The sequence below is a fragment of the Macaca fascicularis genome, chromosome 4 (assembly GCF_037993035.2).
Source record: "Macaca fascicularis isolate 582-1 chromosome 4, T2T-MFA8v1.1".
NCBI classification, from domain to species: domain Eukaryota; kingdom Metazoa; phylum Chordata; class Mammalia; order Primates; family Cercopithecidae; genus Macaca; species Macaca fascicularis.
In genome coordinates, this window is record NC_088378.1 from 91,256,167 (window position 1) to 91,273,676 (window position 17,510).

Consider the following 17,510-nt stretch of genomic DNA (forward strand, 5'->3'; position numbering starts at 1 on the left):
ATACTATGCAGCCATAAAAAAGGATGAGTTCATGTCCTTTGCAGGGACATGGATGAAGCTGGAAACCATCATTCTCAGCAAACTAAGACAGGAACAGAAAACCAAACACCCCATGTTTTCACTCATAAGTGGGAGTTGAACAATAAGAACACATGGACACAGGGAGGAGAACATTCCACACTGAGGACTGTTGTGGGGTGCAGGGTTAGGGATAGAATTAGGAGAAATACCTAATGTAGATGACGGGTTGATGGGTGCTGCAAACCACCATGGCACATGCATACCTACGTAACAAACCTGCATGTTCTGCACATGTATCCCAGAACTTAAAGTATAATAGGTATCAAGAGCCTTAAAATACTTTGACCCAATACTTCTTCTGATACATCTTTATCCTGAATAGTTAGAGAGGTATTGAACAATTTCTAGTCACTATGTCAAATAATAGAGAATTGATTAAATAAATTATGGTATGCTCCCACAACTGAATACAATGCAGTTATTAAAAATCATAGTATATTGCAGGATTTACTAACTGGCACGACTGGCACTTTGGGCTGGATAATTCTTTGTTGTAGGCGGGCTGTCCTGTGAATTGTAAGATATTTTGTAGCAATCCTGGCCTCTACTGACTAGGTGTCAGTAACACCTCTTCCCCCAGTTGTGAAAATAAAAAATGTCTCCAGACATAAATGTTTCTGGGGTGGCAGAGTTGCTTAAGGTTGAAAACCACCTGTTGAAAATATTCTTTATGTAAAAAACACACAATACAATAAGTAGAAATGTAGTTATAAAAATTATAGTTAGTATGACTACATTATTTTAAATATACAAAACAAAAAGATAGGTATGCGTATGAATAGAAAGATACAGACCATAACATTAATAATTGTTCTTTGGGTGGTAGGATTATGGGTGATTTTTTTCTTATACCTTTTCTATATAAACATGTATTAATTTTATAAAGAGAAGGGAAAATCAACAAATACTGTTATAAAAAAATGTACCACTACCTTTACTAAAGATTAATGGTCTCCAAGAACGACTCATTTGAAACAAAAAGGAAAATACCTGTTATATTTATATACCACAAAATGTTTTCTAGAAGTCAACCTGTCAAACTGTCCCACCTGTGCCACCCCTCAAAACTCATTCTACAAAAGCAGAGACATCACAGAGCTAGGGCATTCTGCTGATGGGAGCAGGTGGGCCAACGTGTACTGAATGAACTGAGCCTCAGAACACTGATCACATATTTGGGAGAAGGATAAGTGGAATTTAGTTTGATTTCAGTTTACATAATTAGTTAAATCCACTACTGCACATATTTGCCTTATGTTTTGTCTCATTTTTCATAAGAGAAAAAGTATAAGATTTTGCTAGACTTGGAAGGTGGTGAATGGAATCCCTATTGTTAGAACAGTCAAGTTTAATAACATATTTGGACAAAATTTGGGTACACATTTTTTTCTGTTCAGATTTCATACTTAATGACATGAAAATGAGACTGAAATAGAAAGAGTAATACTCTAAAAAGTATTTATGAAGTATCTATATTTTTGCAATTCTGAGGGCAGTAATTAGGGAAAATGAAGAGACACATTCCCTGGGCTGCATGAGAAAAAAAGCAAACACAATATCTTATCACTGCTGGATCCATGTGTACAGGCACATAATAGATGTTACACATATTTCACGAACGAATGAATGAATGTCTGCTACAAACATACTAATTCTGGGCTAGGCACCTACATAGGCTAACTCACTGATTCCCATGTCCAAATGATTCTGTGGTGTAGGTATTAATGTTCGTTTTACAGATGGAAAAACTGAAGCTCAGCCAGATAAAGTAATTTGCCCAAGGCCAAGATATTAATAACTTTCCATTATACAATTTTATTTTGAAGAATTCCATTTGCTAATTACATTATCTAGATAAACTCTGAGGACAAGCATAGCATGCTTGCTGAAAATATTCGATCATATGTCAGCCTCAGAATCCATAATTCTTATCATTCTCCTTGTTCCACAAAGGATGGAGTAGAAGACTGGGACCTAAATATAGAGAGTAGGGTATTTCTCTTAACTACAAAATTTGTTTTTTAATATTTACAATTCAATGACAATTTAACCACAGAAGTGTGAAAAGTGTCTGTTCATATCCTTCACCCACGCTTTTTGATGGGATTTTTTTTTTTTTTTCTGGTAAATCTGTTTAAGCTCCTTGTAGACTCTGGATATTAGCCCTTTGTCAGATGGATAGATTGCAAAATTTTTCTCCCATTCTGCAGGCTGCCTGTTCACTCTGATGATAATTTCTTTTGCTATGCAGAAGCTCTTAATTAGATCCCATTTGTCAATTTTGGCTTTTGTTGCAATGCTTTTGGTGTTTTAGTCATGAAGTGTTTGCCCATGCCTATGTCCTGAATGGTATTGCCTAAGTTTTCTTCTAGGGTTTTTATGGTTTTAGATCTTACGTTTAAATCTTTAATCTATCTTAATTTTTGTATAAGGTGTAAGGAAGGGTCCAGTTTCAATTTTGTGCATATGGCTAGTCACTTTTCCCAATACCATTTATTAAATAGGGAATCCCTTCCCTATTGTTTGTCAGGTTTGTTGAAGATCAGATGGTTGTAAATGTGGGGCATTATTTCTGAGACCTCTATTCTGTTCCACTAGTCTATATATCCGTTTTGGTACCCGTACCATGCCGTTTTGGTTACTGTGGCCTTGTAGTATAGTTTGAAGTCAGGTGGCATGATGCCTCCAGCTTTGTTCTTTTTGCTTAGGACTGTCTTGGCTATACAAGCTCTTTTTTGGTTCCATATGAAATTCAAAATAGTTTTTTTCTAATTCTGTGAAGAAAGTCAATGGTAGCTTGATGGGGATAGCATTAAATCTATAAATTACTTTGGGCAGTATGGCCACTTTCATGATACTGATTATTCCTATCCATCAGCATGGAATGTTCTTCCATTTGTTTGTGTCCTCGCTTATTTCCTTGAGTAGTGGTTTGTAGTTCTCCTTGAAGAGGTCCTTCATATCTCTTGTAAGTTGGATTCCTAGATATTTTATTCTCTTTGTAGCATTTGTGAGGAGTTCACTTATGATTTGGCTCTCTATCATTGGTGTGTAGGAATGCTTGTAATTTTTGCACATTGATTTTGTATCCTGAGACTTTGCTGAAGTTGCTTATCAGCTTAAAGAGTTTTTGGGCTGAGATGATGGGGTTTTCTAAATATACAATCGTGTCATCTGGAAACAGAGATAATTTGACTTCCTCTTTTCTATTTGAATATCCTTTATTTCTTTCTCTTGCTTTATTGCCCTGGCCAGAACTTGCAATACTATGTTGAATAGGAGTGGTGAGAGGGGCATTCTTCTCTTGTGCTGGTTTTCAAAGAGAATGTTTCCAGCTTTTGCCCATTCAGCATGATATCGGATGTGGGTTTGTTATAAATAGCTCTTATTATTTTGAGATATGTTCCATCAATACCTAGTTTGAGTGTTTTTAGCATGAAGGGGTGTTGAATTTTATTGAAGGCCTTTTCTGCATCTATTGAGATCACCATGTGGTTTTTGTCATCGGTTCTGTTTTTGTGATGCATTACATTTATTGATTTGTGTATGTTGAACCAGCCTTGCATCCCAGGGATAAAGCCAACTTGATCATGGTGGAAAAGCTTTTTAATGTGCTGCTAGATTCAGTTTGCAAGTATTTTATTGAGGATTTTTGCACTGATGTTCATCAGGGATACTGGTCTGAATTTTTCTTTGTTTTGTTGTGTCTCTGCCAGGTTTTGGTATCAGGATGATGCTGGCCTCATAAAATGAGTTAGGGAGGATTCCCTCTTTTTCTATTGTTTGGAATAGTTTCAGAAGGAATGGTACCAGCTCCTCTTTGTACCTCTGGTAGAATTCAGCTGTAAATCTGTCTGGTCCTGAGCCTTTTTTGTTTGGTAGGCTATTAATTACTACCTCAATTTCAGAACTTGTTACTGGTCTATTCAGGGATTCAACTTCTTCCTGGTTTAGTCTTAGCAGGGTGTATGTGTCCAGGAATTTATCCATTTTTTCTAGATTTTCTACTTTATTTGCATAGAGTTGTTTATAGTATTCTCTGATTGGTAGTCTGTATTTCTGTGGGATCAGTGGTGATCTCCCCTTTATCATTTTTTATTGTATCTATTTGATTCTTCTCTCTTTTCTTCTTTATTAGTATGGCTACCAGTTTATCCATTCTGTTAATCTTTTAAAAAAACCAGCTCCTGGATGCACTGATTTTTTGAAGGGTTTTTCATGTCTCTATTTCCTTCCGTTTTTCTCTGATCTTAGTTTATTTCTTGTTTTCTGCTAGCTTTTGAATTTGTTTGCTCTTGCTTCTCTAGTTCTTCTCATTGTGATGTTAGGGTGTCAATTTTAGATCTTTCTCACTTTCTTCTGTGGGCATTTTGTGCTATAAATTTCCCTCTACATACTGCTCTAAATGTGTCCCAGAGATTCTGGCATGTTGTGTCTTTGTTTTTATTGGTTTCAAAGAACTTATTTATTTCTGCCTTAATTTCGTTATTTACGCAGTAGTCATTCAGGAGCAGGTTGTTCAGTTTCCATGTAGTTGTGTGGTTCTGAGTGAGCTTCTTAATCCTGAGTTCTAATTTGATTGCACTGTGGTCTGAGACACTGTTTGTTATGATTTCTGTTCCTTTGCATTTGCTGAGGAGTGTTTTACTTCCAAATATGTGGTCAATTTTAGAATAAGTGCTATGTGGTGCTGTGAAGAATGTATATTCTGTTGATATGGGGTGACAAGTTCTGTAGATGTCTATTAGGTCCACTTGGTCCAGAGCTGAGTTCAAGTCCTGAATATCCCTATTAATTTTCTGTCTCGTTGATCTGTCTAATATTGACATAGGGTGTTAAAGTCTCCCACTATTATTGTGTGAAAGTGTCTCTTTGTAAGTCTTTAAGAACTTGCTTTTTGAATCTGGGTGCTCCTATATTGGGTGCATATACATTTAGGATAGTTAGCTCTTCTTGTTGCAGTAATCCCTTTAGCATTATGTAATGCCCTTGTCTTTTTTGGTCTTTGTTGGTTTAAAGACTGTTTTATCAGAGACTAGGATTGCAACCCCTGCTTTTTTTTTTTTTTTTTTTTTTTTTTTTTGCTTTCCATTGGCTTGGTAAATCTTCCTCCAGCCCTTTATTCGGAGCCTATGTGTGTCTTTGCATGTAAGATGGGTCTCCTGAACACAGCACACTGATGGGTCTTGACTCTTTATCCAATTTGCCAGACTGTGCGTTTTAATTGGGGCATTTAGCTAATTTACATTTAAGGTTAATACAGTTATGTGTGAATTTGATCTTGTCATTATGATGCTAGCTGGTTATTTTGCCCATTAGTTGATGCAGTTTCTTCATAGTTTCGATGGTCTTTACATTCTGCTTCGTTTTTGCAGTGGCTGGTACCGGTTTTTCTTTTCCATATTTAGTGCTTCCTTCAGGAGCTCTTGTAAGGCAGGCCTGGTGGTGACAAAATCCCTCAGCATTTGCTTGTCTTTAAAGGATTTTATTTCTCCTTTGCTTATGAAGCTTAATTTGGCTGGATATGAAATTCTGGGTTAAAAACTCTTTTCTTTAAGAATGTAGAATATTGGCCCCCCACTCTCTTCTGGCTTCTAGGGTTTCTTCAGAGAGATCCCCTGTTATTCTGATGGGCTTCCCTTGTGGGTAACCCGACCTTCCTCTGTGGCTGCCTTTAACATTTTTTCCTTTATTTCAACCTTGGTGAATCTGATGATTGTGTGTCTTGGGGTTGTTCTTCTCAAGGAGTATCTTTGTAGTGTTCTCTTATTTCCTGAATTTGAATGTTGGCCTATGTTGCTAGGTTGGGGAAGTTCTCTTGGATAGTATCCAGAAGTGGTTTTCCAACTTGGTTCCATTCTCCCCGTCACTTTCAGGTACACCAAACGTAGTCCCATATTTCTTGGAGGCTTTGTTCATTCCTTTTCATTATTTTTTCTCTAATCTTGTCTTCTTGCTTTATTTCATTGAGTTGATCTTCAATCTCTGATATTCTTTCTTCCGCTTGCTCGATTCGGCTACGATACTTGTGTATGCTTCACGACGTTCTCATGCTGTGTTTTTCAGTTCCATCAGGTCATTTATGTTCTTCTCTAAACTGTTTATTGTAGTTAGATATTCCTCTAACCTTTTGTCAAGGTTCTTAGCTTCTTTGCATTGGGTTAGAACATGCTCCTTTAGCTCAGAGGAGTTTGTTATTACCCATCTTCTGAAGCCTACTTCTGTCAATTTGTCAAACTCATTATCTGTCCAGTTTTGTTCCCTTGCTGGCAAGGAGTTGTGATCCTTTGGAGAAGAAGAGGCATTCTGGTGTTTGGCATTTTCAGACTTTTTGCACAGGTTTTTCCTCATCTTCATGGATTTATCTAGCTTTGGTCTCTGCTGTTGGTGACCTCTGGATGGAGTGTTTGTTGGCTTGGTCATCGTTTTTTTTCTTGATGTTGATGCTATTGCTTTCTGTTAGTTAGTTTACCTTATAACAGGCCCCTCTGCTGCAGGTCTGCTGGAGTTTGCCGGGGGTCCACTCTAGACCCTGTTTTCCTGGGTATCACCAGCAGAGGCTGAAGAATAGCAAAGACTGCTGCCTGTTCCTTCCTCTGGAAGCTTCATCCCAGAGGGCACCCGCCAAATGCCAGCCAGAGCTCTCCTGTATGAGGTGTCTGTCGACCCCTGCTGGGGGGTGTCTCCCCGTCAGGAGCCTCAAGGGTAAGGGACCCCCTTGAGGAGGCAGTCTGTCACTTAGCTGAGCTCAAGCGCTGTGATGGGAGATCCACTGCTCTCTTAAGAGCCAGCAGGCAGAAACGTTTAAGTCTGCTGAAGCTGTGCCCACAGCCGCCCCTTCCCCCAGGCACTCTGTTCCAGGGAGATGGGAGTTTCATCTATAAGCCTCTGCCTCTGATTGGGACTGCTGCCTTTCTTTCAGAGATGCCCTGCACAGAGAGGAGGAACCTAGAGAGGCGGTCTGGCTATCATGGTTTTTTGGCACTGTGGTGGGCTCCACCTAGTCCGAACTTCCCAGTGGCTTTTTTCACACTGTGAGTGGAAAACCACTTACTCAAGTATCAGTAATGGTGGACGTCCCTCCCCCTACTAGGCTCGAGTGTTCCCCGTTGACTTCAAACTGTTATGCTTGCAGTGAGAATTTCAAGCCAGTGGATCTTAGCTTGCTGGGCTCCGTTTGGGTAGGATCCACTGAGCAAGACCACTTGGCTCCCTGGCTTCAGCCCCCTTTCCAGGTGAGTGAATGGTTCTGTTTCTCTGGTTCCAGGTGCCACTGGGGTACAAAAAAACTCCTGCAGCTAGCTTGGTGTCTGCCCAAATGGCTGCCCAAGTTTGTGCTTGAAACCCAGGACCCTGGTGGTATAGGCACCCAAGGGAATCTCCTGGTCCGCAGGTTGCGAAGCCTATGGGAAAAGTGTAGTATCTGGGCTGGATAGCACAGTTACTCATGGCACAGTCCCTCATGGCTTCCTTTGGCTAGTGGAGGGAGTTCCCCAATCACTTGAGCTTCCCGGGTGAGGCAACACCCCACCCTGCTTCTGCTCACCCTCTGTGGGCTGCACCCACTGTATAACCAATCCCAGTGAGATGAACCAGGTACCTCAGTTGGAAATGCAGAAATCACCCGCCTACTGTGTTGGTCTCACTGGGAGCTACAGACCAGAGCTGTTCCTATTTGGCCATCTTGCCTGGGAATCAACCAGTTTAAATTCTTTTAAACATTTACTTAAAAAAACAGAAGCTCTAACAGCGAAGACAGAAAACAAACATGTATATAGGGGTCCTCTATAACCACAATTCAAATGTCTGAGAGAGGGCTTCACAGGTTCCAAAGCATTTACATTATCTTCTCCAAAGCTCACAATAGCTTTATGAAGTAGAAAGACGTCATTATTTTCTTTTGAAGTTAAAGAGGCCCCTAGAGGTAAATAATTTGTGAATAAAATTTCATGCTGGTGAGGAGCAGAATGGCAACTGGAATTTAGGTCTTTAGGCTTATTGATAAACGCTTCCAATTTTTCACTTTGAAAATGTGTTAAAAAATACTTGAAAAACTAAGAACTTGAACTTCTTTAAATAATTCTCTAAAATGCCACACAACTACTTAAATATAGTAAATATTCTTAGGTTTATGTTTTTAGTATGTAAAGAATAAATACTTCAAGGATAAATAAGTTCAGGTGTCATCCTTAAGTCCGAAAGCCATTTATTAAAAGACAAAGTGGAGGATGATGGGAGACAGCAGGCAGGGAAAAATGGGAAAAGACCACAGCATTTCCTTATTATGGATATTCAGAAAATATTCAGAAGAACCTCGAGCCCCTGGACAGCAAACAAAGTTCTAAGGGCTTTATTCAAAAAGCCTAGAATTTTATCTGTACCATCCTATCATACACATACGTATTTACTTCAGATCTTCTGTATAATTTATAAAGCCCTAAAATTCTTAGAAATAGCTTTTAATGATTATAGAAATGCTTTAGGAAGTATGATAGCTTATTCAATTCACTTTTTGTAAAAAGATTGTTCTGAACTTCCTACTGCTATCAAATCTTTTTAGGGGAAATGGAGCACATATTCATTTAAATTATCTTCTTATTTTAGTTTACTGGGCTCTTTAATCAATAAAATAAGTTTTTACTTTTGTTATCCTTTCTGTCCCATTCCACTACTGAGTTCAGCTTGACTAGAACTTTTTTCTATTGTCTATACCAGCACTTCCCAAAGTGGGTACCAAGGATCACTAGTGATAGAGCGAAGAAGCGTTAATGCAAACAAACAAAAGTAAAGGGAATTTTGCTAAACAATGCATAAAAAATTCCTGCCTTGGAAAGTCACAAAGGATACTAACATATAAAAAGCTTTAGAAATCCCGTACCATGTTTAATTTTGCTTAATCCATTCTCACCAAATTTTTATTTTATCAGCCCCATTATAACAAGAAAAATCTTGCATTACCAAACTGGCTACATTGCAACATTTTCAGTGAAACCCAACTCAGTATAAATCACATAACATGATCATAAAGTCCAACATGCATCTTAGTGACACATATATAAGGTTGCCTAGATCTTGCCAGACAGTGTTTCTTTGAGGAAAGGGGAACATTTAACATGATTTTCAGTTAGAGAATTATCGGTTTATTTTTTTTCTTTGAAGGAGCTTCCTGGCCAATCAAAGCTCCAACCAGACAAGTTAAGGCCTAGATTTACTACACAGGTATAAAAAACTAAACACAGAGCTAATATCAGTTTAATACCTTTTATCTTTAAATGCTAATTTCTCCAATTGGCTTCTCCAAATTATATCATCCTCTGTTTTATTGAAGAACATCAGCTTCACTTTCCTTAAAAGAAAAACAAAAACTCAGAAATAATTAATTACATGTAAAATATGCACAAATGGCAAGTCTAAAGTGAACCAGCGTGAATGTTTTAGTGCCCAGTAGGTAATTAAAAATCATCAAAAACTGAAATGAGATAAAAGAACCTACTTAATACCTAGTATTAGAGGAGGCAGAGTAAGAAATGATGAATGAGGAAATGGTAACATGTCTATTAAGGTCCAGTGAGTAATCAACTTAGAATACCTTATACTAATATAACAGCCTCAAAAAGGATAGTAATTAGAGACAAAATTACATACCTGAGACTGGGTATATCAGTCAAAGCATAATTCAGTATTTTAACCATTGGAGTGAAGCCTGTTCCAGCTGCCAACAAAAAGAGATCTTCTAATTCTTGGAACTTGGATATTTTAAAATTGCCCTCAGGACTGCTTACAGAAACAAAATCTCCTAAACAATGAAATACAAACTAAATCAGAAAAAAAACACAAAACAAAAAACCCAGCCGGGAAATTAAGAAGCCAAAAGTAACTGAATTTAAAACACTAAGGAGTAACAGTATAAACACTTAACTTGCAGACTATGTATCAGTCTTTAAGATAAATAAGTAGTCTTAAGGATACTCATTAGGCCCCTAAGTATGTCTGAATTATATCATTACAGTCAAATTAATAATGAGGTTTTATGGTATAATTTCCCACCACTATTTTCCCAAACCATCAGAAGTCTGAAATTTACAAACTACTGCAAAGTACTTATCCACAAATTATCAATAAAGGATTGATTGCTAAACTAAATTTTAAGTACTTCAAAAGCAGAGTCCACATATATCTGTCTTACATGGTACAGAGTAAAGAATAGATATTCACTATTTACATATTGATTATTAACCATAGTAACAGGATTAGTAGGAGAGAAAATTGAAATAGAAATGTATTCTAAAATCTTATGTTGATAAACATACCAACTTCTCTTCCACCAAATTTTTGAAAAGACCTATTAATTAAGAAAGGCTGTTCTGAGTTTAATTCCCATAAAAACAAAGCAAGATCAGAAATGCAGTCAACTATACTTAGAGCATGCCACTTTCCAATCTAGCATCAACACATTTGAGAAATCAGTGCCCATTTTCTACAGTCCAGTTGATATAATCACCATGTACCATTCATATAAGAAAATTATCTTTAGGACTAGATTCAGAAACTTGAAATGTAATCTTAAAAATGAAAAATAAAGCTGTGTATAATTTTTGAATGATTTAAAATACTCTATTTTAAAATGCTTGGATGCTCACAATTTTTCCTTTGTTTTCCATTGCAGGATAGTAAGAATCTTGCAGTAGTTGATGAAGTAAGTATTTGAAAACAGGGCTGGGCGTAGTGGCTCACGCCTGTAATCCCAGCACTTTGGGAGGCCAAGGCAGGTGGATCACCTGAGGTCGGGAGTTCAAGACCAGCCTGACCAACATGGAGAAACCCTGTCTCTACTAAAAACACAAAAAATTAGCTGGGCATTGTGGCACATGCCTGTAATCCCATCTACTCGGGAGGCTGAGGCAGGAGAATCGCTGGAACCCAGGAGGCGGAGGTTGCGGTGAGCCGAGATCGCGCCATTGTACTCCAGCCTGGGCAACAAGGGCAAAACTCCGTCTCAAAAAAAAAAAAAAAAAAAAAAAAAAAAAAAAAAAAAAAAACAAGCAATAGAAGCTCCTTGTTATAGTTTGAAAAACACTGTAAGATTAGAATGTCCTTAGGAAAGCCAGATGGTTGTTTACTAAAGAAGCCTCAGAGGACAGTATTAACTTGGTAACTTTTACCCACAGCCCAGTCTTTCCAATGCTAACAAAATTGATTAGACTCATGTAAGATAACTGATGCTAATCAAATTCAGAAGAGATTAAAGCACACATGCCAGAATGGCACAGCTGGGGTTACATGTATCTAGTGACCTGAACATTACATGTCCCATTGGGGATATCTTGTTTCCAGTATCAGAACACATGGAAAGCCAAATTAATCATGTAAAATCATGCTGCTTAGTGAACATGGGATTGAAACAGAGATGGATAATTGCATGGGTTCATTCATTTAATGTACAACTCTCTAAGTGACACAAATATTTGTGCCATGTTGAGCCTCCCTAAATGAAGCTGAAATAATACTTCATCTTGTTCTTCGAGCTTTCCCTTTCCACACTCTAGGACAACTCTTCACCCTGCTATGTTTGCAAAAATCTCCATAAATAGGCTGTAATACCATTCCTTAAGTTTCCACTTACTGTATTATAATTATGTGTCAGTCCTTCTTTCACAAGGTGACAGTCACCTTCACTAGATTTGTAGGTACTCCAAAATACTTCAGGTTCAAATTCATATAAAATATTTTGGTTTATGTAACCAAGGATGACTAATCATCTCTCTTATGTGAAGTAGATATAATTAGCAGAATCATATCTACTACATTTCAGAAAGTAATGTAATTTTGTTTATTTCCAAATTTCAGTGATCCACTTCACTGATATCCCAAAATATTGCTAATGCTGCCTTGGAAAGAGGAACACTTTTGCCATTAGGTAAAAAGCAGTGAAAAGAAAATACAGAAAAAGGAGTAAGAGACACCAAAAGGGAGCAGAAGCAAGGGAAGTTTTTAAATCTTAATATATCTCATTATAGTTCTTTATTCATTCTTTCAAAGTACCTTTACTGGCTGGGCACAGTGGCTCACACCTGTGATCCCAGCACTTTGGGAGGCCAAGGTGGGCCAATCACCTAAGGTTAGGAGTTCAAGACCAGCCTGGCCAACATAGTGAAAACTCATCTCTACTACTTAGTCAGCGTGGTGGTGTGTGCCTGTAATCCCAGCTACTTGGGAGGCTGAGGCAGAAGAATCACTGAATCCAGAAGGCAGAGGTTGCAGTGAGCTGAGATCAAGCCACTGCACTCCAGCCTGGGCGGCAGACCGTCTCAAAAATAAAACAAACAAACAAAAAAACAAAGTACATTTACTGACAGCCTATTATGTACCAACTGCCATGCCAGGTGTTGGAAATACAAAGATAAGACAATTTCTGCTCCTAAACTCAGTCTTCTAATTGAGGAATATATTTATTCTTATAATAGAGCTATGAACAAACTGTTGTTATTGGGGGTTTCAGGGGAGGAGGAGGGCTCCATAAAGTGATATTCTGTTTGGGTCTTTTTATTTATTTTTATTTATTATTATTATTTTTTTGAGAGTCTCGCTCTGTTGCCCAGGCTGGAGTACAGTGGCATGATCTTGGCTCACCGCAACCTCTGCCTCCCAGGTTTAAGTGATTCTTCTGCCTCAGCCTTCCAAGTAGTTGGGATTACAGATGCCCGCCACCATACCTGGCTAATTTTTGTATTTTTAGTAGAAACGGAGTTTCCCCATGTTGGCCAGGCTGGTCTCAAACTCCGGACCTCAAGTGATCTGCCTGCCTCAGCCTCCCAAAATGCTGGGATTACAGGCATGAGCCACCGCACCCAGCCCATGTTTGGGTCTTTTTAAAAAAGTACTTGACAGGTAAAGAAAAGGTTGATGGGCATCTTGGGTGTGGCAACTGCATGTAACTGTGAATGAGGATGACAAATCTGTGGAACTCTGAGTAGCACAAGTATTTTTGTATAGCAAGAGATGAAGCTGGAGAGATTATCAATGTCTATGCAGGTCATGCAGTATAGATAATGGGGACCCATCAGAGGTTTCAAAGCTGCAAAGCAGCCAGGGTCAATTGTGAGAAAACAGTTAGAAGCCAACAAAGATATGATGAAGGCTTACTATAAGACAGTGGCAGACGAGGTAGCTGAAAAAGCCATTGAGATGTATACTCAACAAAATTTAGTGGCTGACTGGACTGGGAGAGAGAAAGTGGGAAGAAACAAGGCTGATTTGAGTTTCCAGACTGGATCAAGGATGAACAGTGATGCTGCAAATAATAAAAACAGGGAATATGGAGGAAGGCCATGCTGGGTGGGACAAAGAGAAGATAACTTTGGTTGTAGACATGTTGAGTTAAAGATATCTGATAGACTCCTACATGGAGATAACAGGAGGGCAATCTGATCCAATCTAGAGCACAAATGAGGTTACAAAAATGTAACAATACTAACCAATCTGAAGACGATCAAGCTCTGGTGTGAAGAGTCCAGTGTGATAGATTTTTATCAAAAAATAGATGTATTTATTGTTGGGAAGAACTGGTTCCTTGAACTCTGAGAGTAAGGAACCAGATACAGGTGTATATGGCTTTACTATTTCTGTACCTAGAAAAAAAAATCACAGCAAAAAAATTAAACTCCAAAAATCCAAAAACCTCTTCATGAAGATGAAACGTCCAAATTTTATGATACCATCAGTATATATTTAAAACTATATACCTAATGGGTATATAATTCTAATGATTTTTCTATATGTATATAGTATATACGTATATATACCCCAAGCCTGTATGTGCCGAAACAATTTTCACAAATCAATATTGTACCCATAATATAAACAATGTTTTTATTATGTATAGTCTAATTTAATAGAAATATATGGTAATAAGTTTAGACAACCACCTATTCCATCAGCAAATAAACTTTGTAATGGGCCACAACAAAAACCGCATCAAAAATTTACCATGGAGATGTTAAAAAAAGTATTTACCTTATAATTTTAATTATACACCAAATGTTTAAAAATGGTTACTGATGACCAGTGGGATCATTTAGGGGAGAAAAAGGAAGAAATTTCACTTTTTACTTCACGTACTTTAAATTGTTTTAATATTTTAACATATTACATATTACTTTGGTAACTGAATAAAAAGAATGTTAATCCAGATACTTCTAAGAATATATTATTTTCTTAAAGAGTAAAATAAATAACTCATTTTATTTTAGGTAGCCAAATCCCAAAGAGAAGAATCATCACATGTTTGAAAGACCAAAAATTTTATGCATGGCTCCTTAATGTATACAAAATACATATATTAATTAAAATGCATTGGCAATAACTGGAGAAGATACCAGCTCTTGAATTAGGTAACCAGGCATTAGTGATGAAAAAGAGAAAACCAGCCATTAGTGACAAAAAACAGAAAACCTTAACAGTGCCTCATCATAATATATCTACTAAGACATAGCTGGTAACATTTTAGACAATTGCCGGAAACACTACAGCTGACAGGAGAATTTTACTGTTTGCAGCTTCAAAAGGCGAAGAAAATGTTGGACATCAATAACAAGGGTATTCAAAACAAGTGAGGTAAATTTAGGATAAAAATGAAAGAAAGAAGAATTCATATTTATACATTTATAGAGCTTCTTATACTGGTAGCACATAGAATAAAATCATTTCCAATCATTCGCTCATTTAAAATTTTATAGATTCAACTTCATAAATGATACAACCCTAAGTAGCTACTAAGAGACACCAGTATGAGCTTCTAGTAGTTGTCTTCATGGAAGACTATTTGTGCAGTCTCTCATCTCTTTCATTTAGGGTTTTGTCAGTCATAAATTACAATGCTGGTGGAATCATCTGTCTAACCTACTGGCAATATCTTTGTTCCACATGATAATATGGTCCAGCTATAGTTCCAACATGTAGAACACGTTGCAGTCACAAACCTAGATTCTGACTATCACTAAATCTAGCTGCCTGGAAACATTTATTAATAACGTAAATGGCTGTTTTCTAGAAAGAACAGTACTGATTTTGAACTGCTTATAAAAGAAGAAAATGTGTCCCAAAGCCTCTATTCACCTTACCTGTAATAGGTAGCTTGAGGTAAACATGTTGCCCAATGGGCACTTGAAGATGAGTGCTTGGTGGCAGCATCAAACAGAAAAGCCTCGTATCATGAGTAACATTTTCCTTGGAAATTAACTGGCACTTTCTGTAGTACAAACCTAAAAAGTGATTCATTTTCTCTTATTGATACATAAATTAATAAGAAGTAATACTAAACCACTAAGAGAAAGCACACACTCAGCTTCTGTTTTCTAGAAAGCTTCAACTTCACTAAAATGCCTATACATTTAAAAAATTAATCAATATTTTAAGGTTAATTTTTCCATTTTATTTCCTGAGATATCTGTTGACCAAGACCTGTAAATACTTCTATAACTTGAAAGATGAACTTAATGAGTGTTATTTCCTCACATCTGTTATTATAGCATGTTAAACCATTATGTTCTTAAAAAAAAAAAAAAAAAAAAAAACCCCTAATTTTATTTGATAATGAATAAGTTTACATTGTAAAGTCTTTAAAAAAAATTTTTTTTTTAAGAGATGAGGTTTCACTATGTTGCCCAGGCTAGTGTCAAACTTCTGGACTCAAGCAATCCACCCACCCTGGCTTCCCAAAGTGTTGAGATTACAGGCATGAGCCACCGTACATTCTAAAATCTTTTCTTACACAATGGAAAAGTCCTGAAGCTCAAGCCTTTAAGGCTTAACAACAGTAGCACTATTAAGCAATTTTAGAATATCTCTTTGACAAAGGCAAGAAGATATACATTCTTGTGTCTCTATGTTTGTGTGTACGTATTTTATATATATGATTAGAGAACATTTTAACTGTCACAAAATGATTAAAATAAAAATTTTTATGCTTAAAGGTGTAGGTTTTGGCATCTGGAAAATTAATACAAGTGAAAAGCTGAAGATGGTAGGATTAGGATTATGGTACTAATATACAAATAGATAAAAAGAATCAAATATTTTTATAAATACTAGAGAAATTTGAAATTAATATCCCAAGCTCAGAAAATATTGTTTGTATACAGAGCAAATAATACCATTTGAATTAGAAGAATTTATTATAGAAGTTCTGAAATAATTAAGATTTTCACTTGTACATTCTCTTTGAACATAAATAGCACATCAGAATAATGTGAAGATATTAACTTTTTATTTCCTCTCTCAAAATAGTATTTACAGAGATGTAAAGGAATAAACCCTGATAATATATTTCTTATTCTAGTTATTCTCTTTTTTTAACCCAAAAATATTCAAGTAGGTGCAGAAATATTTTCTCCAGATCTTAGAAAGTGAAGAGCCAACAGCTAATAATCAACGCTTAGTGGAAAACTGAAATTCACATATAATCCTAAGAAATCATTTTAGTCACAAGTGAATCCAACTTCCCTTCTCTCTTTTGCTCCCCACAGATCAGTCACTCAATTTTCCACCTGCTATCATGGTAGCAGTAAGTATATAAGCTTAGACTACACCACTTTATGCAAAGACCCTGGAGTATCACTAGAGGTCACCTCACTCTAGTGCCAGGGCACAAGTTTGGACCAGATTACGGCTAATAGTCCACCCTAAAGTTATCCTAGAAGGCCTAACAAGCACTGGCCTAACCAAAGGGTCAAAGGACATAGGCCCATGCACAAAGAGAAATGAAGGTGCAAATGATCTCTTTATTTCTTTTTCCAGACCCTTTCTGGAACCCACAGTAAGAATACAACTAGAGACCCACACACTATATACATGTAAATATTTAACAGTTATAAATCAGACAAATAACTGTCAAAGTATGTTCTATGCTATATCTTGAAATATACAGCTTCACAAGGTCCTAGAAGGCTAGGTTCAAATTTGGGATTCTTAAACTCCTCAGAATATCAGTGAAATGGCAGAGGAATGAGATCTGCACTCCCACTGCCTGCCCCCATTGTCTTTTCATCCTTGGCTGTCTGACTCTGAGTAGGGGCTTAAATGGGTATGGATACATTAACCCACAGGCTCAAGCTCATGCACTAGCTTTTCACATAAACAGCCCTGGCCACTCCTTGGATAGAAGTAGATTTGGGGTCGTTTGGGCAGGGAATTCCATGGTTCTAGATACCTAGAGGGTGAAGTTGAAAGAAAGAGGATGAGCTCCAGGTGGATACTTCGTGGTCTTGTAATACTCCTTACCTTGTGGGAGGGGTATGGCTGTGGCTGGAGATAGTCATGTGGGGCTCTCCAAGTGTGGAACCCAGGGCAGGTGCCCTTCTTGCGCAGGTCTAAGGACCACAGTGTTGTTTTCTTCTAATAAAATCTAGTGCATATCATTTTGATAACTTTAC

General features: G+C 37.2%; 1 protein-coding gene across 7 annotated transcripts in view; it reads right to left on the reverse strand.

Annotated features, from left to right (window-relative positions):
* Positions 1-17,510, reverse strand: part of CYB5R4 (cytochrome b5 reductase 4) — a 105,589-nt gene that overhangs the window by 11,011 nt on the left and 77,068 nt on the right. For 6 of the 7 annotated variants that reach the window (XR_012433634.1, XR_012433635.1, XM_005552444.5 and 3 more), the window contains 4 exons: positions 15,201-15,341; positions 13,557-13,709; positions 9,727-9,877; positions 9,341-9,427 (listed from right to left, as the gene is read on the reverse strand). Coding sequence is in view for 5 of the 7 variants with exons in the window: in XM_005552444.5 (XP_005552501.3) it covers positions 9,341-9,427; positions 9,727-9,877; positions 13,557-13,709; positions 15,201-15,341 (532 nt within the window). In the remaining 2 variants the exon portion in view is untranslated. The remainder of the gene's footprint in view (positions 1-9,340; positions 9,428-9,726; positions 9,878-13,556; positions 13,710-15,200; positions 15,342-17,510) is intronic. The other variant, XM_065543766.2, reaches the window with a different exon arrangement.